The sequence below is a fragment of the Phasianus colchicus genome, chromosome 10 (genome assembly GCF_987193195.1).
Source record: "Phasianus colchicus chromosome 10, bPhaCol1.hap1.1, whole genome shotgun sequence".
Classification (NCBI taxonomy): Eukaryota; Metazoa; Chordata; class Aves; order Galliformes; family Phasianidae; genus Phasianus; species Phasianus colchicus.
Genome location: NC_143445.1, coordinates 13170197 through 13196006, shown reverse-complemented (window position 1 = coordinate 13196006; position 25810 = coordinate 13170197). Strand labels below are relative to the sequence as shown.

The 25810-nt window shown below is 38.5% G+C and overlaps 1 protein-coding gene and 1 long non-coding RNA gene across 3 annotated transcripts in view; one reads left to right on the top strand and one right to left on the bottom strand.

Moving 5' to 3' along the window:
* LOC116230821 (uncharacterized) overlaps window positions 1-25810 on the top strand; it is a 183032-nt gene that overhangs the window by 8739 nt on the left and 148483 nt on the right. The gene's annotated exons all lie outside the window — the stretch shown is intronic.
* AGTR1 (angiotensin II receptor type 1) lies at window positions 3695-24647 on the bottom strand. Of its 2 annotated transcripts, XM_031596272.1 has the most exons (3): window positions 24517-24647; window positions 19737-19841; window positions 3695-5430 (listed from the first exon to the last, which is right to left on the bottom strand). In XM_031596272.1, the coding sequence occupies exon 3, from the start codon at window positions 5375-5377 to the stop codon at window positions 4298-4300; it is 1080 nt and encodes a 359-aa protein (XP_031452132.1). In that variant the 5' UTR covers window positions 5378-5430; window positions 19737-19841; window positions 24517-24647; the 3' UTR covers window positions 3695-4297. The 2 variants fall into 2 exon arrangements, with proteins under 2 accessions (XP_031452132.1, XP_090003050.1); XM_090146924.1 differs by lacking the exon at window positions 19737-19841.

The window sequence follows — 25810 nt, the reverse complement described above, 5'->3', positions numbered from 1 at the left end:
AGTTCTTAACCCTTAGCTGAAAGATTTCTTCTTTAGGTTCTTTAAAAGCAAACAGAAAACAAAATGAAAATTTGTGAAAATAGAATTATTTACATACTGCACTAAGTATTTCTGAAAGTAACAAGTTCCTTATTAGATCTTCTCCTTGCTCCATCCCATTCTCTTCTCGTTTGCTTTTTTTTGTTTGTTTGCTTGTTTGTTTCCACAGCAAACCCTTCTCCCTGGGAATACTTGCACTTTAAAATATTTAAAAAGCAGGTCAGTAAGATAAATCGTTGCTGAAGCTATACAAGCAAAACCAAACTGAACCTGGGAATCCTGTTGTATTGTCTGCTGCTGTCGCGGTTCCAAGTTGATGAGAACCATCGTCTTAATAATGATTCTGATAAAGGAAAGGACTTCTGGCCTCTGCAACACCTCAATTAACAATATAATCATGAAACAATTGTTTGAGCTAAGAACCCAAATTAATCCCCACTGTATCTGTAAAGACTTTGCTGAAATTAAGGTTATTCAGCACACAGTATGATTCAGACTAGGCATTTAATGGGCCAACAAGTACAGAGTGGAGTGTGAAACATGAGTCATAAGGGACAACTGCACAATAAATAGAAATAAATGTTATGTATGTACATGTCAAGTATAATGTGATTTAGCAATTATTCCTCCAGCACAGAGGCAGTATTCATTCATACAAGTCAACGGACTATAACTGTGATAGCCCTATATTTAGGTCTAAGTGCTGTCCCCACTAATGCCTTGAGATCCACACACCAGGAGAGTACAGGAACAGACTAAAAGCACATCAAGGATTTTAATTTTGGATGCCCTAAGAATAGAAAGTACTTTAGATACTTGTTTTTAAAATGCAATATCGTCGCATCTTAACTTACTTTGTGTTCTTTGGGAGAGTGAGAGTTTGTTTAAAGTACATGTAACTAGTTCATGTTTTGATATTAAATTAAGAAGGCTCAATCCAAAGATATCCCAAGGTGGCAGAGTCGTACAGGGCCAAACCTTACTCTTCCCTCCTTTGTTGGCAAGGAGTAGGTTCTCTGGCCTTCTCCTCAGTATGGACCATGCAGTCCCAAGCTTATCACAAAGGCCAAGGAGGCACTGCTCTTATCTGCACCTAACAGATACCAAACTTGTATCGAGTCTTTGCATCTTGCATGATGGAGGTCAGAATAATTAAATCAAGGTGCTTCAAGGGGACACTGTGACTAGAAGGGCCTGACCCTGCAACCTTTGGCACTGCTGCTCTGCATGCCTCACTCACAGGTCTCTAGCACAGGATTCTCAGCAAGTACGTGGGTAGGGGAAGCAGGGCTCAGCAAAAGTGTTTCTCAGCACCTGCACTGATTACAGCAGGATGGGTGAAGAAAATGGTGTGAGTTTACTAAAGGAGAAGGGGACTCCAACTGACTCTTGGTTTGAGGTTCTGCGGGAGCATCTGCAGTACATGGCTGCAGGCAGTAACAGCTGTGCTCTGGAGGCATTAGCTCTGCTGCTGCCCTGTTAGATTTGCTGGAGACTTCTAACTCCGGATATAGGTGGTTTTCAGTATCTATTGATTTTTGTTTTAGGAAACGCTAAAATAGGATTCTGTCCTTGACAGCTGCTGACCATTCTCCAACTCCTTAGAAAAAAAAATATCTGAGTGTTATTTATTTATTAGCTATCTATTCAAGGCTAGCATTTCGTTCAAAGCACAACAGCTGCAATCCTTTCCTGCCTTTCCTGGAGCAACCCAGAAGAACGTGCATGCCCTTGCTTTTTCCCACGACACAGGTAGCACCAGCAGCTAGGATACGCACTCTTGAAAATGCAGGATATAACTTGAAATGATGAAAATTACTAACTAATGGCTTCTGGTTGTTTTGTCCTGTGATAGTTATTTTTATTATTCATAATCACTACTGACTCTGCTTCTTTGTCTTCCTAATAATGAGTCATTTCAGTTAAATACTTAGTTACTGCTTTCACAAGTATGCTTTTTTTTTTTTTTCTATTTATTATATATGTATGCAAAAATAACCAAAAAATTTACGTGCATCTTTGAGATGTCTCTTGTAGTAACACAATCAGCACTTTGTAGATGAGCTATGCTTGTGGTGGTCTGGGACAATGGTATTTGGTGACCAAAGGAATCAGCAGGTTTTGAAGAAATGCTTGCTTTGCTCCTTCCCAAGGGAGCTGAATACAAAATTGTCCACCCAGGAAGCAGTTACTTCTACAGGAGTTTTGCCAGAGGCAAGGATCTGCAGATCTATCAAGAGGCAGGAAAATATTGCTGCTTCTTCCTTTAGTAACTCTTGAGATGAAAAATTTGTGGCTGCGTCCAGCAGGTGGCAAGCACAGCACACCGAATCATGACTGAGAAAGAGCTACTTCCTCCATTGGAGGCTCCTGACGTGGTTCGACTTGTATGCATACACATGAACAAAATGTCACACAGATGAATGGCAAGCTCTGATAGTCCTTCATCAGCTTACTGTGTGCTCTGGATGCTATTTATAATGCATGGCACTGTTGCCATGTTTATTTTCAAAGAATGGCTATTTCACGTGCCTGTGTAAGGATATAAGCTGAAAAGAAAGCGCTATATGTGAGGATAACTCAGCTGTCCCTAAATGACACATTCAGGTATCAGATTTTTAAAAATAGCTTTCAATTAAATCAACCTTCAATGAAAGAGCATTTTTTAATGAAGTACAGTTGTAGAAGTTTTACTGAATCATCACAGTGCCTTGTGAGATGTAAATAGGAATTATAGAAAATCCAGCTGCTTGCTTACTAAGCAACATTAAAGATATCATTCAGAAGATTATAAATACCACAAATTCTCCAGGGTCATGTATTTGTCTATGTGACAAATATGTGAATTTTTGGAATTTTTTTCTTAAGCTTTGTTATGTTGGAAAGTATTTACGAGCTCATTTATCTTTGAAGAAAATAAATGGGAGTTAATCAGGAGCAAATATTTTCTGGAGTTCGCTATCTGAGGTTACAAGGATATGTGAGGATTTCAGGAGCTGGAACTTCTTATCACCTTATTCCCTTCATTTGTTTGAGCCAGATTTTTGTTCTGATTTTTGCTAGTATAAATTTGAAATTGTTCCATACAAATAAAATGTGGGTCTACATAGAGCAAATAATCCTCATTTCAGGATGAGTTTCATATAAGTGAATAGCAATGGAGTAAATGCCAAGGACAAAGTTTGGTCCTGCTTATTTAGTGATATGACTAAAAGCATCACAATTATTTTGTCAGAATCTGAGCTTAAGTGTCCAAGAATTTTGAAAAACTGAATGGACCTCATTAGTTGGTACTTCTCGCATAGAGTACTCTGGTTATTCTACAAAAATAGCTTGAAGGTTTCTGATCACTTCCGTCCTACAACTTCTGTTTTCCAACAGTTGCACAAAGCACAGGATTAGCTCACTCCATAAGCAGTGTTCTTCAGTCAGCACGGCACACCACGGAGAAATGTGAGGAAACCCTATTTGTGTGTCTGTGTGTGTGTGTGTATATATATATTACTAGTATAAAAATACCCACTGGGATAAAAATGTTTGAAGAAACGTTTGAAATCTCTAATTAGGAATATAAATCTAAAAATATATTTATTCTATATTTAATAAATAAACCTGCATTTTATTGCATATATTATGAAATTTTGCTATTTAAAAATGGAAAATAGTAGCACAAATCAGAATGAGATCAGTTTCATGGTCCTTAAATTTCAATTTAAGTTTAAAATTGGGCCTGTAGATAAAGTATATATTTGAAAAACGAGTTATAAATACAATGACAAATGACTCATTGAAAAGAACAAGAAACAACCTACAAAACAACAACAACAAAAAAACCCCACAAACCCAAAATCAAGCAGTGTCGTTCGATCAGGGCCTGAAACAAAACTTGGTGAAACTTGGCTCACATGTGCAAAACAGGTTCTTCGTAATTCACGTCACTTACAAAAGCTCTTCCTTTAAGTTCAGAGATCTTCTGTAGTTTTGAGTAAATGGCAGAATGCTGACAAACTCTGATGTATCTGTTCTATCATTTATGCTGCTTTCAACAAAGTAAAACAAAATGAAAATCAGGCAGTCCTCTGCACAATGTAAAATAGAAGGCCACTGCTAAATCTTTGTAGTGTGATTTCGCTGAGGTGATTTAATGTTTCTGTAATAAGCAGTAAGCTGTGATGTCTGGGACTGCAGATGGATTTTGTCATTCATGCTGCTTCGTTCACAACCTTGTTCAGGGAAAAAAAGTATATAGTGAAGTGCATCACTCAGCGTCGAAAGAGCCAGCAGTCTTTTTAGTGGGCAAACGTATATTTTCTGGTGGTCGATATGAGAGGGAGCTCATTTTTGTAGTGAGACTTGGATGTGTGCTGACATTTGGTGGAATGTATTTTATTAGCTGAAGGAAGTATTTTTTAAAGTTTTTTCCAAAGAAAACATAAAAAAAAGGATTCAAACAATTATTAAAGTAAGCGATGCAAATAGTAAAGGGCATAGCCGTATCCACAATATCAGTGATTTTGCAGTCTGTTATTACATGTAATTGAATTAATACATCCAGAAAAGTGAACACTTGATGAGGAATCCAGGAAAAGAAGAAGAAAAATACTATTGCCACAATCATCTTAAAAATGTCATCATTTCTAGTCTTATTTCTTTGAATTTGATATGCCTTCTTCAGGGTCTTCCAAATTAGGGTGTAGCTTGTTAGTATGATAAAAAAAGGGATCAAAAATCCCAGTAAATTCTTGGATAAACCTAACCCAACCCTCAGCGTTGTGTTATTGTTGTCATATCGAAAGCCACAGACTGTCATGTTCAAGTTCTCCGCAAAAAATATATTACGATGAATGATGACGGGCAAACTGGCCACACCAGCAAGGAGCCAGATGACAATGCAGGTTACTCTGGCAACAAACATGGTACGCCGGATTCGTGACTTCACTGGATGTACTATGGCCAGATAGCGGTCGATACTAAGGCATGTGAGTAGGAACACACTGGCATACAAATTGAAACTTATTCCTGCTGATGCTAGCTTGCATAAACAGTTGCCAAAAGGCCATTGATATTCCATGGCTGTGTAGGCTGCCCAGAGTGGCAGAGTTATTAAAAAACACAAGTCAGCCAGTGCCAGGTTTAGCAGAAAGATGCTGGCCACTGTTTTTAATTTCATGTAGCAGTAAATGACAATAACGACCAGGCTGTTCCCAAATATGCCTATGATGAAGATGATACTGTAAACAGTTGGAACCATAATGTAAATGTAACTGTGCCTTCCTGAAACAGGGCAGTCGACGTGAATTCTCTTAACAGTTTCTTCAGTAGAATAGTTTGGGACCATCTTGATCTCTTCTGCTGTGGCTTTGTTTCAAGGAAACAATGTGAAGATCAAACCTGTGAGGAGGGGGGGCAAAAAGAGGAAATAAAAATAGTTCATGAGGGATTTAGGTTTTTTTTTTTTTTTAAGTTTCAATTAAATCTCGAGATTTTTCTGTTTAACTGGGGATACAAATCATTGTAGCAAATTCCATTTCTTCCTCATAAGACATGGAATAGTCAGCAATTAATCTGCTTTTCATTAACTGACTTCTGCCTATGACTTTCAGTTGAAAACTAGGTTGTAGGTGCCCCATTATTAATTACTTCTCTTCCTGAAAAACTTAAATGGAAAGCAATGGAAACAGATTTTTCCCCTTTTAATTTTTATTTATAAATATATGGTATTATCTCTTTACTAGCGTTCCTTTGCTTTTTTTCCACATGCTTGTCTCATATAGCTAACGCTACTGGTGTTTCATGCTTTTCAATTTTATAATTCCTGGGCCATATCCTGCCCTCATTGTCTGTGAAATCAGAACTTCCTTCCAAAAACATGAGGGTAGGGCTCTTTTCTGGCTTTGAATAGAAGCAGTAATCAAGTCTGCAATCTGCAAATTGGGAACTTGCAGTTCATTCTCTGCAGAGTTTTACCCTGACACCACAGATAGCAGTTGCCTCAAATACAAAGCAGTTGTTTGTCTGGAACTTGCATTGACTTGAGTGGGAAATTCACAATGTGTGTTTCTCTTGAATCATTTTTCTGTTTGGAAGGCAGGTGGATGGAACCAGGAGTTTCTTTTACTTTGCTCTTTGCTGATTTGGAGTGAAAGACTAGATTATATGCTACAGCCTTGCTACAATACTTATAGCAGGAGATTTAATCTGACTCTAGAGGGACCTGGAAGTGAGCCATGCAGTATGTAACAGTTTAGCAATAAATAATAATAATAAAAAAAATGGCCATGTCAACCCAAGAATACTGATTCTCAGCCCACAAAAACTGAAGGGAAAATTCTTTTTCTATAACAGATATGTCTTGATAATCTGCTGATCGTTACAGTTTCTTGAAAATTCTGAGAAAGCAGTGAGCCACCATCTTAAACTGATCAATTTATATCTGCTAAGACAGTCATAGTCATTAAGGTTGGAAAAGACTTCTAAAATCATCTAGTCCAAACATCCACCTACCAGCAATACTGCCCCCTAACAATGTCCCTCAGTGCCACATCTCCACAGTTCTTGAACACCTCCAGGGATGGTGACTCTACTGTCTCTCTGGACAGCCTGTGCCAATGCATCACTACTCTTTCTCAAGAGTGAAGAAATTTTTCTTGATATCCAACCTGAACCTTCCTTGGTGCATCTTAAAGCTATTCCCTCTAGTCCTAAAAGTCAAGGAGAGCCAATACAGAAGTATTCAATGCCTTTGAAATAAACAAATGGAAGGGAGGGAAAGGAAGGAGGGAGAGAGAGCCGTAGAGCTGTCTTTCAGTATTTTCTCAACTATTTTAAAGTAGACCTTGCAGAATATAGCAGAGATAATAGTGCTAGGAGCTGGTTGTACATTGCTAATTTTCATTTACACTAAAAGAATCCAACAGATTTCTTTCAATTTTTGAACAAGGTTCCAGATTAAAATACAACAATATGTTAATGAATGTATGTTATAAAAATAATACAGACCCAAAACAGCAGATTTGGTACATTCAGAGCCTTTATTTAGACTTTTTTTTTCCTATAATCAAGTGCTGAATCTCTTGAGCAAAGCTATCTGGATATCTCAGAAATATGCTTAAGCACTCTGACTATCATTTTACTGTGTACATAAAAAAAAAAAAGTACAAAGAAACAAATGAATTCAGATAAGAGTTCTTATTTTGATCTTTGATGTGAATAGTCTTCTGTTGGACCTTAAATATTCAGAAGCTTCCTAGATTCTGTCTGGCTTAGAAGTACGATGCTGAACTATGAATGAGTAAAAAAAAGAAAAGAAAATCTGTGAAAATCCAGGCTTGTGCTTCTTTGTTGTTAATTAGGTTAATTAGTAACCTCAGAAATAGAGTCTAAGGATGTTAGAGAAGGCACAATTCATATTACTAACTTATGTGCCAAAGAGTTGAAGTCATAGTCTTAGGGCAAGAAAAATACTTCTAGACCACATCAACTCTATGGAAATTGTACAAAATGGCACTCATTTGGTTTGCCAGGGCTTGTGTGTTTTGCAAGACTAATTTCCTTATTAATGATTTATGAATTTAGCTGTGAGCCTGATACTAAACCTTTTCCAGAGTGAATAAACAGCCAGTCTTCACTTAAAACAAACAAACAAAAAACAAGCAAAAACAAAACAAAACAAAAAAATCCCCCCCCCCAAAAAAAGGAAACTTAGAAAAATAAAAATAAAAATCAATAGTTATTATCACAGAGTAATTTTTATTGCTGCATGCAGGATCCTGACAGCTGTCAGCCCAACCCAGTCTGTGCTGCTTGAAAACAAGATTAAGTGAAATATACTGGCTTTAAAACAAACAAGAAACCCTGTAAAGTCACTTTTGTATAAACAGTATATATTCAGAAAGATACTTGTTCTTTTAGTAGTGCTGGCTGTGTTGTTAAGGAGGCAGTTGCTCATTATTTTCATTGCTAGCACTGACGTTCAGTGGTGGGCTGTGTGGGGCCCTGGGCAACCTGATGTAATGCCTGATTTAATGGGTGGTAACCCAGCCCACAGCAGAAGGGTTGGAACTAGATGATCTTTAAGGCTCCTTCAACCCAAGCCATTCCATGTTTCTGGTAAAGGCAGAATGCTACTGTGTTAAAGACTGATGTGCTCCAGCTAGGAGACAAATCTTATTCCTAAATAGTTGAGTTTTTCATCTTTAACAGGAAAGTGACACACAGATACACCTCTGCAAAGTCCATACAGGAAGTCTGGGGAAAAGCCATGCACTGAACACAGAATATGGGTAACAGTCAGTACCTTTTGAGCATGTCTCTCTTTAGCCCTCACTTAATTATCTTTTAATATTCTTTTTTTCCCCCTTAGCTAGTGTTCTATTATAAGGTCTGCATCAGTAAGTTGATTCAATAAATCAAACGGGGCAATCTCAAGACTTAGGATCTTGATATTTCTGGATATTGGAATATCTAGTTAATTCCAGCCAATGACAAACCTTTTGTCAAGATATGTAATACCTACCAGGCTCTCCAATTTATTCTGTGAATTAGTCTTGATGCTTCAAAATGACACCACCTTTTTCTACCATGTTTAAGATGTTAAAAAGTTAAGCAGATACATCTGACGTTACACATATGTACTCCATTTTGATCACATATGGCAATTTGTGCTTATCTTGCTGGCTCTCACTGTGCCATATCTACAGTACCTGGTGTCTGGCTCAGTGGAAGGTCATCCTATTCATAGGACAGGGAGCACCAACACAAAAAGATAAATCCTCTTATCTCAGTTCTTGGTTGTGGAAGTGCATGACAGTAAATAATAGATTCTGCAACACTGAAGTCTGGCAATATGTACCTTGCCCCACCTACGTGCTGGTGCTGTGTGCTCTGTTCACTACCACAGGTAGCAAATGGGGTTTTGAGCAACCTGGTCTAGAGAAAGGAGTCCCTGCCTGTAGCAGGGGGGTTGGAACTAAATGATTTTAAAGGTCTCTTCCAACCCAAATCACTTTATGATCCTATATCCTTTGCTTATTTACCCACTGAGATAATGGCCAAAAGTTAGCACTATGAAACTGAAGTCAGCATTGCAAATCTGGCTTGCAGTAAAGTATTCAAGGCCCAATTAAGGCTGAGCAAGACATTTCTCCAGGACTAGATAAACGGTTATAAACACTTTATATAAGCAGATACTTCCACATAGGATGTATTACAGACTGCTCGATAGTGTTGCAGAAATAGTGGTTAGTGCAACTTTCTTCTCTTAGAATTCACCACAACAGATTAAACCACTGTCCACTTAAATGCAAGTATTGAAATTGTGCACATAGATAATTCCATTTAAAGCATCTTAAATGACCTGAGTTAACATAATGATAATTGGATCATTTGAAGGCTGATACACAAGGAGCTTTTTCTACAAAGACTGAATTGTGAATGATGTGGCAACATCAATCGTAAAGCAAATTATCTGGTGAGCAGCAAACCCCTGTTGTATGTTACTGTCCTGTTTGACCTTTTATCTTTTTTAATTACAATGATTCTAATGAGTCACTGATAATGAAATGCTTCAGACTGCTCTACCAACTATTATTTACCACTTCATTCATTGCTTCTGTTGGGTGAATATGCATCCTCATTAAACTGCCTGTAGAAACAACAAGGAACGCTAGGCCCATACAAGGTAAACAGCACTCTGCCTGCTGAAAGATAAGATCACACTGACAGTGGCTTTCTGTGAGAACTTCATCAGCTATTAATAGGTAAGCAGATGTCACAAGTCAGTTTTTAAACAAAAAAAATGTGTTTTTAATATTTGCTTTGACACAAACTAAGTAAACTCTGACTGAACAACCCTGCCACCATTAGGAAATGTGGTGGTGTTGTTTTTTTTTTTTTTCTTCTGATGGTAGGTTATTTACTTTTCTCATAAATGAGATGATATTACCATGTTGGAGGATGATGCATTCTAATTTTATATAAAATTATTACACAGGGAGAAGAGGCTGTAAAATGTTTGGAACAGTATGTTCAGTATTGAACTATGTTTACTTTCTTGTGGTTCAAGCTTTTTCCCTCTATCTTGAGGTTTTTAGCTCCCACTCCTTTCCTAATTTCTTGTATTCTTTTTCTAATTGCTGAAAAACTAACGATGCTTCCCAAATGTTTTATCTGACTGTGGTTTTTTTTTCCTACCCAGCATTGCAACCCCCTTGTTCACAGTATTTTAAAAAATAAATGTATTTTTTTTTCCACTTCATGTGCCTACTTCAGCCCCTTCCTTGTCTTCCTGGAGCTCCTGAGCAGTACCAAGCTTATATTCCACAAATACTTTGCACCAAATGGAGTAGGAATGCATCCAGAGAAAAGAATTACTGTTTAACAAATATGGATTTAGAAGATAAATGAACATAAGAAACAAATTGAGTGCAGTTCCTGTCTCTCTGAGCAAATAGTCTTGCAGAAAACGTTTGCTCATGTAATAATCATAAATCCATTCTCCAGAGCTGGGGGAAGGACAATTGCTTGGGAGCCCTGTGACTAACATCACCAGCGTGAAGAGACTGGACATTCTGCAAAGCTGTACATTTACTTTTCTCCTAGCTCTTACTTTAGTTGCTTCTTCTAACAGCCAGTTTTCCTCACTCATAGCTTAACAAAGTATTTTTAGTCTACAGTTGGTATGTGAATTGAGAAGAGTGAGAGCAATGCAAACACTTAGGCAAGTAAGGACACTATCGTGGCCTTGCAGTGTGCCCAGGTCTCCTGTCATCACTACCACTATCTTCCACAGAGGTCAGTGTCTGACTTGGTGGTGAGTGACAATAAACCAACGTACTGCTGAAATGTAACTGCAGCAGGCAGTGTGGAACAGGAACCCTGTCTGTGCATTGGCTCAGGAGCAGCAGGAACAGAAGTAAGCTTCAAAAGATCCTTATTTGTAACTGTCAAGTTGGGTGTTGCTTTTGCAGATTTGGAACAAAAAGTGATTTGATATGAGAACAAGTAGAATTTATGGAATCTTTTAACTTGGCCTCTGCATAGATGTCCTCCTATTTAGTCTTGCATAAAGCAACTGACATTCCATTGAAATTGCTGTCAATCTTGTGGTGCTTGTTTTCACTACATGCTTGAGTCATAGTGAGGTACTTAACTTTTTACTTCAGAAGTATGCTCTGGTACTTTTGAAGAAAAAAGAACACCTGTATAAATGTGTATTTGTATGACCTATGCTAATATATTTCCAGTAATCCTACTGCACTCAATTATTACTCTTACTTATCCCATAAGGTAGGTGGAGTGTCATCCATATTCATGCATTTTGCAGCAGTGGGACACTGATCTGAAATAAATTTTAATTAACTTGTGTTTTGCTTACACTATCTTAACGTGCAGCAATTAAACTTTTATTTGTGCTTTATTACTTTAACAACTGCTGCTTTGAATCACGTAGAGGAGATGTGTACTGGTGTTCTCTTGACAGTTTTGCATTGCAGAACTGTAAATATATATGTGTATCTACATATAAAAAGATAAATATTTTATTCTTAAGTATAGTTTATATAAGTAGATTCTCCTTGCTGCAGCTGACAGAAAAATAACTTCGTTTGTGCTAGCTTTATGTACGTGATGCATAAAGTGCCAGTGATCTTCATAGGATTTGTTTCCTCAAAACTCTAAATTGCTTATCACGTTTTTAGCTAGCAGAAGACTAGTTATTGCTACCTTGTAAACAGAAATTGTTTATCTACTCTGACCTTCTCTGTAAGAACTCTTCTGTATTTATTTCTTCTTGCACATTTCAAGAGTCTGTCCTTCTGTATGATGGCTTTCATAATTTATGCTGAAAAGAATGAGCATCTCTGCTGTGTGTTTTCAGAAGCTACTCTCATTAATTTTCCCTTACTTCCTAAGTGTCTCTCAACTTTACTCAATTTTAGACAAATTTTATGTGCGAAAAGGGCAGATAAAAAGATGTTTTCATCTGGACACATCAGTGCTTGAGGAATGAGTGAATAGTGAACTCAGGCAGGAGGAGGCTACTTTGAATGCTTTGTTTTGGGTATGGGAGGAGGAAAACGTGAAGGAAAATAACACAGTTTAGCACAGTGATATTTGAATTGCTTTGGAATTTAATTAGGATAATATATCTTTTGACCACTAGAGGTCCATATTTCCTATTTAAAAATAATTATTTCATATTCAAGTGTCACCAGTTTTCAAAATACCACCTTCAAGATTATTCAAGATGTAAATACAAAACAAAATTCTATCAAAAACATCTGTATTTATGTAAAGCATTACGTACCAGTGTGAGCCATTTACATTTTCTTTTATTACATACTAGTTTATATCTAATTTCCTTTATTCTAGTATGTTCCTGGTTTTGCAGACCTTCAATCCAGTTCTTGCCCCAGTAAGTCATGGAGCAAGGCCCTGGCACTTTTAGACATACGTAGTTAGACTATAAAGCTTTCAAGCCAAATAAAAAATTAAAAAATAAAAAACGACTAGGGAGAGTAGAAGTATAATTTACCTAAATAATGTAGGAAGAAAAAGTGGCACCTACTCAGTAAACTACATTTCTTTCTAAACTAACTATGGCTGTTATTAGTCAAAACATATTTTTTCCAAATATCAGACAGAATATTAGAATCACTTTCACTAAGTTATTTTGACTCAAATCTGTATTTCAAGGAAGTTTTTATTGCTGCAAAAGCAACTCCAGAACTATTTTTGTGATGAAATGGCAGTGTGACCCTACGCAGCTTTTATTATGCAAACAGTGATTTTTACACTGCATAGAACGTATTTTTTGAGTTGTAAACAATTTCATCATTTGAAAATTTAAATATCTTTTCCAATCACAGCCACCCAAATCATCCATTCTACAGTATCTAGAACACATAAAATGTTTCAAGGCCTCAATCAATTGAGGCTATGATCACTCCACACTGATATGCTGTATTACCAGAGCACCTTCTGACCACCTTTGTTTGAAAGGGAGATGGAACAACCCAGAGGGCCAGTCTTGTCACTGCAGCTTGTTCTTAGGCAGCCCTAAGAATCTTCTGTTAATCCCCAAAGTTTTGGAGGCAGTTGAGAAAATTGCCATGTTCTGCATGGAGTGCAAAAGACTTGTTCTAGGACACTGTGGCCCAGTTTGAGTCCTTACAATTGAAGGACTTTTAAAACAGAAAAATATTGGCTTCAGAAAAGCAACATAACTATTAAAGCTTTGTGGTATTATTAAGCATTTAGTAATACTTCAATGTAATATGTGACAAACCTTCTGGATGCCCTTTCCAACAGCTTACACTGCATTAACATCACAGATGTTACTGTTAGCTGCAGGGGAAGTAAAAGCTTGGACGACTTTTTCATGTACTCGTGCAGTACTTGCAGGGTCCAAGAACGCTGGAAATACTTTTTAATGCAATTTAGTTCCTTGGCCACAATTAACTACCAATTCCCTCCTCATCTGTTGTTTTGTTGGTTTTTTTTTCTCCTACCAAGAGTTGGGAAATCCTGATTTACATACTTCTACAAAATTATATTCCTACAAGGAAGGATTGCTTAACTAGAATTTCTCAACCTCACTAGAACACTAGCATGGTGATTATAAGGTTTTTGTTTGTTTGTTTGTTTGTTTTTTACAAAAGTTTGTTGACTAATCCACAGATCATTCATTACGGATAGCCAAAAGTATAGTAACTGACTTTTAGTAAGTATTTTAGTTCATAAATTTTGTTTCTCTGGTCTTCTAGGTTAGGGCTTAGCACTAAACATTGTTCTCTGGGAGTTTTTCATGTATAAGCATGAAATTTAGTTTCCTCCCCTTAATAGCAGAGAAAAAACCATTCTGAGGTTCAGTAGATGTAGATGCGCACTCCGAAACACTGCAGGACTAACCATTCTCACCATGCACTGTTTGTTTATCTAACCTCTTGGGAAATTTTGGTGAGGTTTTATAGATCACTTGTTCTGGCTTGATGGTGTACGCAGTTTTCTGGGTAGCTTACAGCTTTCCATGTAACTTTCTGGTCTCTTCCTCCCTTGTTTATCCTTGAGAGCAATCTGTTCTCATTCTTTGACCAAGACTGTAACAATGTATTGCAAACTCTCTGGTGTTTAGTATGACTTAAGGAAACACAGTATGTATAATACACATATAATACTTAAGTGATAGGAATGTAATGTTATCCACATAGCACTAACTTTAAAATTGAAAAAAATAAATAGAATGAGAACATAAAATAAATTTTTAGCTTAAGACTTCTATTCAGTGTTCTTAAACTAAACATCAAAAGGCAAAGCTGCAGAGAAGATGATGTTTGAAAATGGAATCTCTAAGTGATATCCCCATGTCCCAGTCCTGGGACACTTGCTCAAGTCTTGCCAGAAATGAAGATCTTCTTTCTCTCATTCAGGTTATTAACTTATACCTGAATTCCTTTCTAAAAATGAGTTAAAGCAGAAGGTGGTCCCTCTTCTTGTTTGTACCACAGGGTGAAAAATGGCCACTTTTTTCTAAAAGATACAGAAGACAATTGGATATATCAATATTTCCAAATGAGGCCATCATTACCCATCAGCATGGATTATTATTAATTATTATTATTGCATCTCTGTTCTATCAATTAGTTTTACCAGAAAGATTGGTGATAAACAAGGAGAGAAAAAATATTTATAATCAGTATGCAAACCTAAAGATTACCTAAGAGGGACTTATCAGTTCCTCTCTTTTTTTTAACAGCCCCATTTAATACATAATGCCAGAAAGAGAAAAGTCGTTCTAGAACTGCCGTGATTTGAAATTCTAAGGTTTTCAACATTAACCTGTAACAATTTTTGAAGGGCAACATAAGATGCTGTTTTATTCTAAACATTCAGTTCAGTGTACATTCATAATTTCAGATGTGATGTCTGGTTATGTAGTACCCTTAGGGTACTTGGAAGTACCCAAAAGAGTCCACAGTTAACAAGAATGAAGCCATCAAGTCCCAGAACGAATAAAAGTGAGATTAGTTTGAGCTGTGAAAGGTTACGTGATGCACGGTTACTTTCTCCAAATGATAGTAAATGAGTGGATTAACACATTTCCTTTATTGCAGCCAGAATTGCCTATATAAAATATAGTGTGCCCCATGTGATTATTTTTAATAAAAGACAGAAATCAAATTCAGGTTTGCTAAGAGCAAGTGAAATAACTTGATGAATTTTAAGTTTCTATTTTGATAGCTTAGTTCCATGGAATAAGTTTTAAAGTATTTTTTTTAATTGCACAGCAGTGCACATACTATGCAAATGTAGCTTCTGGACACCTAACACCACGAATCTATTAGCATCATTATTTCCATAGAGAATGAACTATAAACTTCTACAGTGAACTCCGCCAACCTGAGGCATAAGGGAGCTGTTATTAATTCTTGGCTTGATTCAGTTGTATGTTCCAGCCTTACATTAAAAAGGCTTTGGAGAGACAAGGTGGGGGAGGACTTACTGAAGTAAAAAAGCACTGCTGAAAGCACTTATGCTCTCTTCTAATAGGAGACCGGATATCGCATGTGAAGTATCTTACATCCTTTCAGGTCACACATAAAAATCACAGTTTGACTTACTGGGTATATCATATACCTATTAATCAGTTTATGCCTTTAAAGCTATGTGGTGCTCTTCACTGCATCGTGTAGGTACCTTCATAAGCATATGAGCTTAAGCTCATAAGCAATAACTGCCATTTTTACTTCCCAAGTCATGGGAGAAAACCTGCAGAGTGCTCAGAGCTTAATAAGGAGTTATAGTTTTCCATGTTGTTGGGAATATCATCAGTCTCTGATCATTCACTCTTGCTGAAGTGAATGTCTTAGTGAGTCCTTAGTTCTGCTATCGAGATATTTGTATTACTCATTGGTTTCACAAGTTCAGTGGAACACAGCTATCACCTGGAAGGCAGTCATATGTTGGGAAGGCCACTTCCACAGCTTGCTCTGAAGGCAAGACAAGAGCCTCTCTCCTCTACTGCTGCTCAAGGATGAGACAATGTTATGAGCAGCACAGAGATATATACCGGTTTAGCCTGAATATCTGCTCTTTTTAACAATGTTTGAATATATAAAGACAATACTTGCAGCTTAAGGTACAACTTAGAGGTTCCAAGCATTGCTATGGCCAGAACTGGACCTGGGAGGAAGAAACAGTACTCACATGGCTACCTTCATGGAACTGAGGAATGAAAGGCAACATTGATGAAATGATGCACATACAATTATCAAACTGAGCTCACATCAAATGCTTGAGGAAAGGTGAGTTTTCTGGTTTCCTTTTCTCATTCATATGATCTCATTTTTCAGTTTAACCAGTTGATTTGTTTGTACTTCAGCCACTTTCTCACTGTCAAGTTTTATTGAAGAAACTTGCATTGTAGTATTAGCGGTCAAGCTAGTCTGGTGATGGCACAATATTCTCACTGCAAATCTTTAGAACTTCTTGAAAAGCTTTCAAGAAAAATATCAAAGATCCTGTGACAGAAGTGATAGAACTGCATTTCTGTACTTTCTTGTAAAACAGCAAGAAAGGTGCTACAAGACTTCACGCGCATAAATTTCCCCTAAGTTGTAGAGCACATCAGCAACATTTGACCAGTATGACAATACTGTCTGTGTGTGAGGCCTTACTTATATACGTTAATCCTCCAAGAGACTTCTTCCTGCCATTAAGCTAAATACGAGTGGAGCCTTGGGGGATCCAAAGCTACTTATGTCTAAGAACACAGTCCTATCTGCAGATTATACTTTGCACTTCTACTTTTTTCTCACCTGAAAATATAGAAAATATATAGAAATATATAGAAAAATGTAAATTAATAAATAAAAGCCAGAGGAGACTTCTCAAGTTTGATAAATGCATTGTGCATTCTCATCTGCAGCAACAGCTTATCTGTCAAAGTGGAAGAGACAAAAAAAATTTGCACACTGTCATTTAAAAGGCTTCCCTTCACGGAAAAGCTCTCATGAACTGCACTCCTGTTTATCACCTATCACCAGTGGTTAAAGTGACTGATAAATTTTAGTAGCAAAAACATTAGCTGAAAAAGAAGCACTCGTGCAGATGCAGCATTCATACAAATGGACAAAGATGTATCAAAGTCACTAAAGCACTTTGTCATGTTAGCTAAAACTTCCATGTCAGCCAGTACAGCACTGCATTTCTAGTAACCTGGCTGGTGACTCCTATCAAACTTCCTGCTAGTCAAGGCGTTATGGCTTTTGGGAAAAATAAATCTTATGCTGAGCATTTTTTCTTTTGACTTCATTGTGAAAAATATTGTTTGTCTTACTGGAGAAGTTCTAAAGCAAAAGCAAGCATATTGTGAATTTCTGTGTAAGGAAATGAATGTTAGATTTCAACGCCCATGTTCAAAAGAAGCTTTGTTTTCCATGTGTCATAATTCAGCCCAGCATATCAGCATTTGGTTCACTGGGTCTGATTGAGACACTTGATTATTTTTGTTATATAATTAATTTAGATATTCTTATGGTGGGAAAATACTGCACTATGGCAATCTGCCTCAGAAAAGACTTTTTTTCCTTAAATGAAAATGTTAGTAACAGCCTGGAGGGAAAAGTTAAAAGATTAAAAGCAAAGGATCAGCATGGAGGCTTCTTAATGAATACCTCATTAGGGTCAGAAAAAAGGAAACCAAAGGCAGAAAGGAAAGAAAATAGTATGGGTAATACTGCTGAACTACAAGAGTTATTCAGACCCCTTCCCCTCCTTCCTTCCCCCCCCCCCCCCCCAAGATCTTTTAAAATGGTAATGCAGTTAAGCCCAAGAGAAATTAGTGGCATTGTAGCTGTTAGTAAGTATAACATGGAGAACATAGAGGCCAGTCATGCTTTCACTTAAACAAAACTCCTGTTAGGGGACTAGGAGAAAATCTGATCAGCAGCCAAACATGAAGATAAGCAATGCATCTGTAATTTTTTTTATACAAGTCAGTTGGACTACTAAGGTGCTAAGGGGTTAATCAAAGAGAATCAAAGCTCAGATTCAGATACCTTAATTCAAAATAGTGTGGAAGGTGTTACTGCCCATGAAAAGACCAGATACTGTGATCCCTAGTGCTTTCTCTGGAAAGCTGCAGGCTTAATAGAATGATAGCAAAATAGATGTTCTACCAAATGTGTATAGCTTGTTTTCTGTTTGCTTGTTTTTCTCAACATAAAATTTATTCTTTTGTTTTGAAAAGAAAATTAATTATTGAAATCTCTACCATTCTGGCTCTGAGAATTTTCCCTTGTAGGTACTGAGTACCACCAAAAAGGTGAAATGCACTTGCCCTACCCTGCTTCTCCCTCCCCAAATAACCCAAACCTGATAAAAATAAATAACCAAATCCATTAAAAACAAACAAACAAAAAATACCACAAGGGTAAGCTCATGTGCTGTGAATAATTGCTCCCTGAGTAAAGTGCACTCTTGATTTTCAAGCAAACATAACTGAGAAGGATAGCACTGTGCACTCCAAAATATGCCACAGTAGCTCTACTTCACTGCTAGGAAAAATATTAATTGAGGTTAGGAATATATGGCTGTCCTGCACTTTTTTCCTGATGGTATGCAAAGAACTCTTGGTGAAATGGAACAGCATGATAACAGTGTACTTATACTCAAAATATTTTTAAGCCCTTTTAAAAGAGTTTTTTTGGAAAGTACATGCATAAGTATATAAATATTTAAATATATATATATTTACCCAAATAAAAGCTTGATTTGAGGAAAACCTGCAACTCTCCTAAGGTAAGTTGCTGTTGGCTAGTTAACAAAGCCAACAGTAAAACAGAGAGCAATCTAGCAGAAGAGTTACAGTCCTACTGAGAAAACAAGTGTTTTCTGACCCAAGTACAGTACCTGAGGAAGGAGAAGCTCCTGGGCAGCTACTAAGAACAGTAGTTGACTCACTCTTGGGTTCACAGGGAGGAAAGGAAAATTGTATAAACATTTAGTTTGAGGTTACAGGAATTAGGGGAGAAAGGAGAAAAGCCAAAAAACCAATTTTTGTGAAGAAAAATGAGAAGGAGACACACGTCTTATAAAGTTAGATTGAAAGGGGCATGCATGGTTTCTAAACAAACAAGTTCAGTCTGCATCTTTGTATGTCATGTGCTGGCTGCTTTGAGCAAATGGTCTGCCCAGGCTGTGATGATGCTAAAGGAGGGTTAAATTGAGGATAACTGCCAAAAGAACATTTTTAGGGAAGTCAGATAGTGCATTTTTCTCCCTTGCGTAAGCCCCCCAACATAAAAGTACAGCTGTTCAGTGGTTTTCTGGAATGTTTTACTATTTGCATGAGTCCCTCTGAGCTAAAAATGCTGAGGCACAGTGCTCTCATTTGGTGTAAGCCTCTCAATTTTCAGAAAATGGAGAGGACTCAGGAACGCTGTTTTATTTTGTATTTTTGTTCCTGTTTTTCATCTACTGACTATTAGACTCCACTAGCCAACTATTGATCAGAATTTGACAAATTGGTATGACTCAGAAATAAAGGAACAGATGATTTAGCTGAAAACAGGCATTTGGTTAAATCACTCTTAGGCCTTAGCTCTAATATTAGCCTTTACCTCAGACAGTGAAATACTGTCTAAACACTGACCCTGCCCAAATTCAGTACCAGTTTCTTTAGATACTGCCAATGTTACCTTGTGCTGAAGCTGGCTTTTTGTCTTCAATCATGCCATTCGTTGCCAATCTGATCTCACTTTCCTGCTGAGAGGTAGTCTTCAGTTATTACCCATTTTCTGTGCCTATAAGAGAAATGCTACTCAACTACAATAAAAGCAGATAAACACCACAAATAGAAACCAAGCATTCTAGCTAGTGTTGTTATATAGTGGATACCTGGACAGTTTTGCTATCAAGCAAAAACCAAATAGAATGAAAATTGTAAAAGATGCCTAACAGCTCCAAATCTGTAGTTCTGTCAGATGATGGTGCAACAGAGAATAGTTAACAGCATGTCATTCTAAGCATGGTATTTTCCTACCCTTAGTTGCAATTCAGTTGAAAGCTCCAAGTAATTTTAGTCTAATCCATCATTTATCTGAGGATAAGCCAGTAAATCATTAGACCAGCTATTTTATTTCATGTGCACTTTGTCTCAAACAATCACAGCTGTTAGGATTTACAGTTAAGATCACCTCTTTTCACTTGCTTGTTAAGTGCAGGTAAGGAAAAGTGCAGATATCATAACTTCTTGTGTTTATTTGTCAGATTTCTTAAATTCCCCCAAATGTTCCAAAAATGACACATTCTTCTAGATAACATCTGTCAGTTTTTTTTTTTTTTTTGGAGGGGGGCAAAGGATAAGTCTTAGAAGATGGCATACAACATGTTCTGAGTACAATGACTTTATTGGTGAAAGCGATTTTAAGTGACACCTTTGCTGATAGCAATTGAACTTAAATACTGTGGTCAGCAAAAGCTTACTGGCTTGCTTTCACTGAAGGGTTTTTAAGACCAGGAGGAGGAGGCACAAAATAACAAGTAACTTTCTGTGCAATAGCAAGAGTATATGGAAAAACAGCTTCACTGGAACCTTTTTGATCTTCAGGGCACAGTATTTGGACCTCCTGTGTGAGGTCCATGCACCTTTATACTTGAAGTGTAAATCCTTCTGTGTCTATTTAAAACTCTCTAATGTATTTGAGCTAGTGTCTACACACAAAATATTCAACTTGGTGTAAAATTTTAATGCTAGACCTGCTCTCTGATTTACCTGTGAAATAATATCACACCTTTAGAGTATAACCTGTCTGCATGTCTTCATAACTAGCTAGGTTCAATTCTCACTAAGTGCAACCCCTTTATTCCTGTTAGCCTGATATACACTAACCATACAAGAGTAAGAAAAAAGAAAATGTCTTCACTTTCCCTCCTTTTGATAAGCAATACATATTTTCCATTTGTCTTCAGAATTCTACAAAATATTTAACATGTCTCTGTGATGCTCTGCACTCTTCTCTCTCCTAGGTTCTCAAACATGATCCTAGCAATGCAGAGGCTGATTTCTTAAAAATAGTATAGCTTCCTGAAGGAGAAACTGTCAGAAAGTCAGAACTACTACCCAAGAACGCAGCAAAATTGCTAATTAAAATTTGAGAGGAACATATGGCAGAACACAATGTAAGCACAAAGGGCCAGTGCATTTCTAATAGAACTGTTGCACAACTGAGAACATGAGGTGCAGACATCAGCAGTATGCCAGGTAAGGCTTAAAACTGCAGTGAGGGTACTGAAAGCCCGGATTAGCTAAACAACACAAAAAGACTGTTATGGGCCTGTAGTGACCGGGTTATACCATGTTCCAGCTCTCACAACTGTAAGCCTTACCAGGCTTGCAAGTCTGAAAGAATTTTGAGATTATACTTTCTGGAGACAGATGATGGTTTAAAATGAAGATGTAAGAATATGCAAGGGATCTGATGTGAAATTCATTTTTAGCTAGCACTGGAATCAGGACGAAATAATGCTGGTGCTTATTTCACTTCCTCTTTTCCTCTTTGTTTTGTCATTTGTTGGAATAAGTATGATCCAATTCCCCACTAAATAAGCAGTCTCAATTCTGTCTGTGCTGTTTCACTTACCTGCCCAAGCTCCCTTCGTTACAGCTTTGGGTGCTGGGGTTATTGCTGTTGTTGTTCAGACCTCTTTAGGTTAGCATTTTGGTTGCCAGAGGAGATACGTTGCTTAGTTGCCAATATTACTGTTGCAGACAGGTGAGGGTGGACTGCCTAAGTAGGTCTACCCTTAATAACCCATTTCCCCAGTTCAGCTTTATTTTGGTTTATTTCACCTCTTATTGGAAAAAAATAAAATAGAAAAAAAAAAGCACAATACCAACCAAGTAGAGAGAGTCACAATAGTTGATTAAAATAATGCACAAATATCTGTGTGTGCTATCCAACTCATAACAAAACTTATACTTTTATGCTTATACTTTTATGAAGTCCCCAAGAGAGAAAAGGACAGTTGAAGTGTAGGATGAAGAGATGTGCCAGCCGTTAAGAAACAACTAGGTGGTTCTCACAGTGTGTTTAGATGCCCTGAGACTCAGGCACAAATGGTCCTAAGTTTATGAATACTCCTTGTGACACTAGTAGCTTCTGGATAACAGGAAGGTCCAAGGATAAGAAGATAAAGTGATCAAGTACAAGTAATTTGTGACTGTTTAAAACATTTTCCACCAAGATTATAACTCTGCATAAAAAGTTTAACTGGGACAGTGTAATAGGAGTTTGTAGTTCATGGCAGCTTTAAACTGCCTCACTAATAAGCAGAGCTGTAGTAAAGAACAACAGGAAGTGCAAGTAGACTCCCTAGATGTACTCCTTTATAGAAAAGAGAATAAGTAGTAGTAGTAGTAAAGATGCATCGTCTACCCACTATATGAAATTTTTCATGTGAGGCTTTCCAACTCCTATCTGCATGACAAACACAGCCCCTATGTTTCAACAATTATCCTAGCAAGTGCAAATAAATCACTTTCTTTGTTCAGCATGTCTCAGCTTCTGCAGTACTACAACCAGTAGCAAAAAGATGTGTTTCCAGATACTTTTAGATATTGATCATAATTAAAGATTATAACATTCAGCAGGTAGCACGTGCAAATCTTGCATCTTGTTCTCAGCAGGTTGTGGAATTGTGACATTTTAAACTAGGAAGGCAGCACTCTCCTCACTTCTGCTGCACTGGGTTTCAGGCTGGCAATTACTGTATTTTAAGCCAGTAACTTCTGATTGCATTTCACGTATGCCGTCCAACCCAAGCAAGGTACATTTTCCAAGCAATAAGGCAGGAAATAGTTCTACTTTTGCCTTCCTCCAGTACAAAAATTAACTCTTTCCATCTACTACCTTGCTAAAAGTAAGGAGAGAATGAGACTGATGATTTCATGATAAACATGATTTCCATCTCTTATCTGGTACTCAACCTCTTTATCTCTCAGTCTGGCAACATAAACTAGAGAGGACATCATAGAAATAGCTGAAACTTCTGTGCTCTGCTGTTCAAGTAGTAGAGGGGAAAAGCAACAGAAATGCTATGTTCTTGCTGGGAAGGCACACAGTTAAAATTCTTAATAAATGAATGAAAACTTAACTTGTAGACACTTCATATTTTTTAAAGATACTATAAAAGGTTATGACGGCAACAAGCAAAAGGGACTGACGCAGTCAGGGGTGTGAAACATTTGTCAGACACTAAAACAGAGCGGTAAGAGCCCTTCTAGATCACCATGGTAATTACCTGCTCCAGGCCATACTTAGTCCTTCTTGCTCAGGCAAAAATCTAATCATGTTAGTGGCATGGGCTCATGAAGGTGAAAAGGTATGGCAGCCCCCTTTTCTCCTGCTCCCTGCCACCAACTAAACAAAAAGCCCTTTTTAACAGAATCCCTTTCAGAGCTTGTAGTTTGCCCGAGTCTGTTTACTAGACTGCCCCATGCTATGTAACACAACAGTCAAAACCAGAACAGCCACTAATGGATGGAAATTTACAGTGAACTGTAGCAAGCTCTGGACAGAATCCTGCTGTCATTTATTGCCATACAATTCATTAACTCCAGTGTGCTTGTAGAAATATAAAAATTAGCAAAATTACATCCTGAAAAGTTAGTGCTTGTCCATACCATGATCTGATTGGTGGATTTGATTGGAAGAATACAGAGCTTCAATATCAGTAAATAACTGGTGTTTTAATGTATGGAGAGTAGGAGGGCAGTAAATGTTGCAGAATTTCACCCACTGATGTTGAAGGACGTTCTGTATTCAGTTTTAAGAATCAAAGCTGAGTTTGGAAGTAGAGTGAGGTCTAAGTCTGGTTATGGAGACTGCATGCTACTTCAGTTTTGATGAAACTGGCACTAGTTGCTAACTGGTACTGTCTGGCTTGTTTGTTTCTTTTTCGTTTCTGAAAAGAAACATATTTGCATAAATCTAGAAAATATTCAGCACTGCCTTTGGTGATTTTTGATTTGTTTACATCATAGGTTTCAACACTAAAAAAAATACTTGAAGTGCTCCTCCGCCTATGCTTAGGGATAGGAGGGCTGGCTGTCGGGGAGTGCCTGGCTGGTGCCATGTGGCAGAGGATGCATCGGCTTTATCTTCGGGCTGGTGACAAAGACGAGAGAGCTCACTCACGTGACATGACTGTGAACGTGAGGGACGTCTGTCTGTCTCTAAAACAAATACATGTTGGCTGAACAAGTGGTTCTCGATAGGTAAGGTAGGGCGCGGGATTTAAATGCCTGCGTTCTGCCAGGATAAGGTGCTTCCTCTGCCAACTCCATCCTAACCATGCCCAAACGCAGCCGGACCCGACCCTACCCCACCAGCCACGGCCGCCTTCCTGCCCCCCGGGGCTCGGCAGCGCCCTCCCGGCCGGGCTCTCTCTGCACAGCCACGGCGGGGCCCCTCTTACCTGGCTCGGCGGAGGCCGTGCGCTGCCGTAGCCCCGCACGGGCAGCACGCCGACGAGCGGGCGGCTCAGCCCCGTCGGACTCTGGCACGGCGCCGGGCTGCGCTCCTCGGGTCTCGCTAGGCTCTCCCTCCCCGGCCGCGCCGCTCCTCTCGCTCCGCTGCCCGGCCCCTCGGTTTATAGCGGGGGGCGTTGCAGCCCAGCCCAGCTCGCCCGCTGTCTTCCCCACCCATCTCCCGGGACATCCTCCCTCTGACCCATCTCCCTCCCACTCCCCCCAGCCCTCCCGCCCCTGCCCGCTGCGGGATGCCCGGGGTGCCGGGGCACGGCTTGGCTCGGATGGGCGCTGGCAACGCAGGGAAGGCTGTGAGCAGTGCCACGGAAGCGTGCTCGTGAGTTTGACCGCGGCTGTCTGAAGGAGAGCTCGAGAGCGCCGTGCAAACGCTTCCAGTTTCTCTAAGAATTCCACGGGCTGTCTGTGAGCGCACCTGAAGCGATCCGATCATCGCTAGTGAGGCTGCGATATGAATACAATAAATGTCAAACTTAATTCTATGGGAGTAGAGGGAAGAAGGAGACAAGTCTGTTAACCCGCTTAGGGCACACATCCTAAGGATTTCCTACGGGACTGTGCGTGATCGTTTGTTTCTCTCTTTTTCTAAACCTGGATGTGGTGAACAGGATAGGGAGCTCCCTCTCCCAGGCAGTGTTTCTGAGGCTGATAAGCTCGCTAAGAACAGCATTTCACAAGTTCTGTTTTATTTTAAAGTCCTCTGCCCGTCATCATGGAGAGAGCTAATGCTTCCAATGGGACCTGCACATTGCAAATTGCTTTGTAATCTTTTTGTACAGCGAGTGTGTTTTTGATAGCCCACTTAAGGAAGACACAGTGATGTAGGATGAGCTGGTAGTGTAACTTGACTATGGCTAGGAGTGATTAGGACCTACAGCAATCTTAGTGCTAGAAGGCGGCACATCATGAAAAAACACTTGGATCCTGCAGTAATAACAACTTTAGCTAGAATAGTAATTGCTCTTTAACATCTGCACAGGAATAATCAGTAAGGAACTGTCTGGTTATAATTTGGTTTTAAAAATCTGTCAGCTGAAATAGAGGTTCCGATAGAGAAGCAAAGTGCATTGCATGAATTTAATTGTTCCAGGCTGTCTCTGTTGGATCATGGAGATACAAATTCACCAGTGACATAGTCCTTTGCCCTCATCTTGTTTGTGTCATGTCAAGAAAAAAAATCTGCCTTTTCATCAGAACACCAGTCAGGATCGAAGCAGTCTGTAT

Coding starts and splice junctions, on each gene's coding strand:
- AGTR1 (XM_031596272.1), bottom strand. CDS start 5,377: ATGGTCCCAAACTATTCTACTGAAGAAACTGTTAAGAGAATTCACGTC.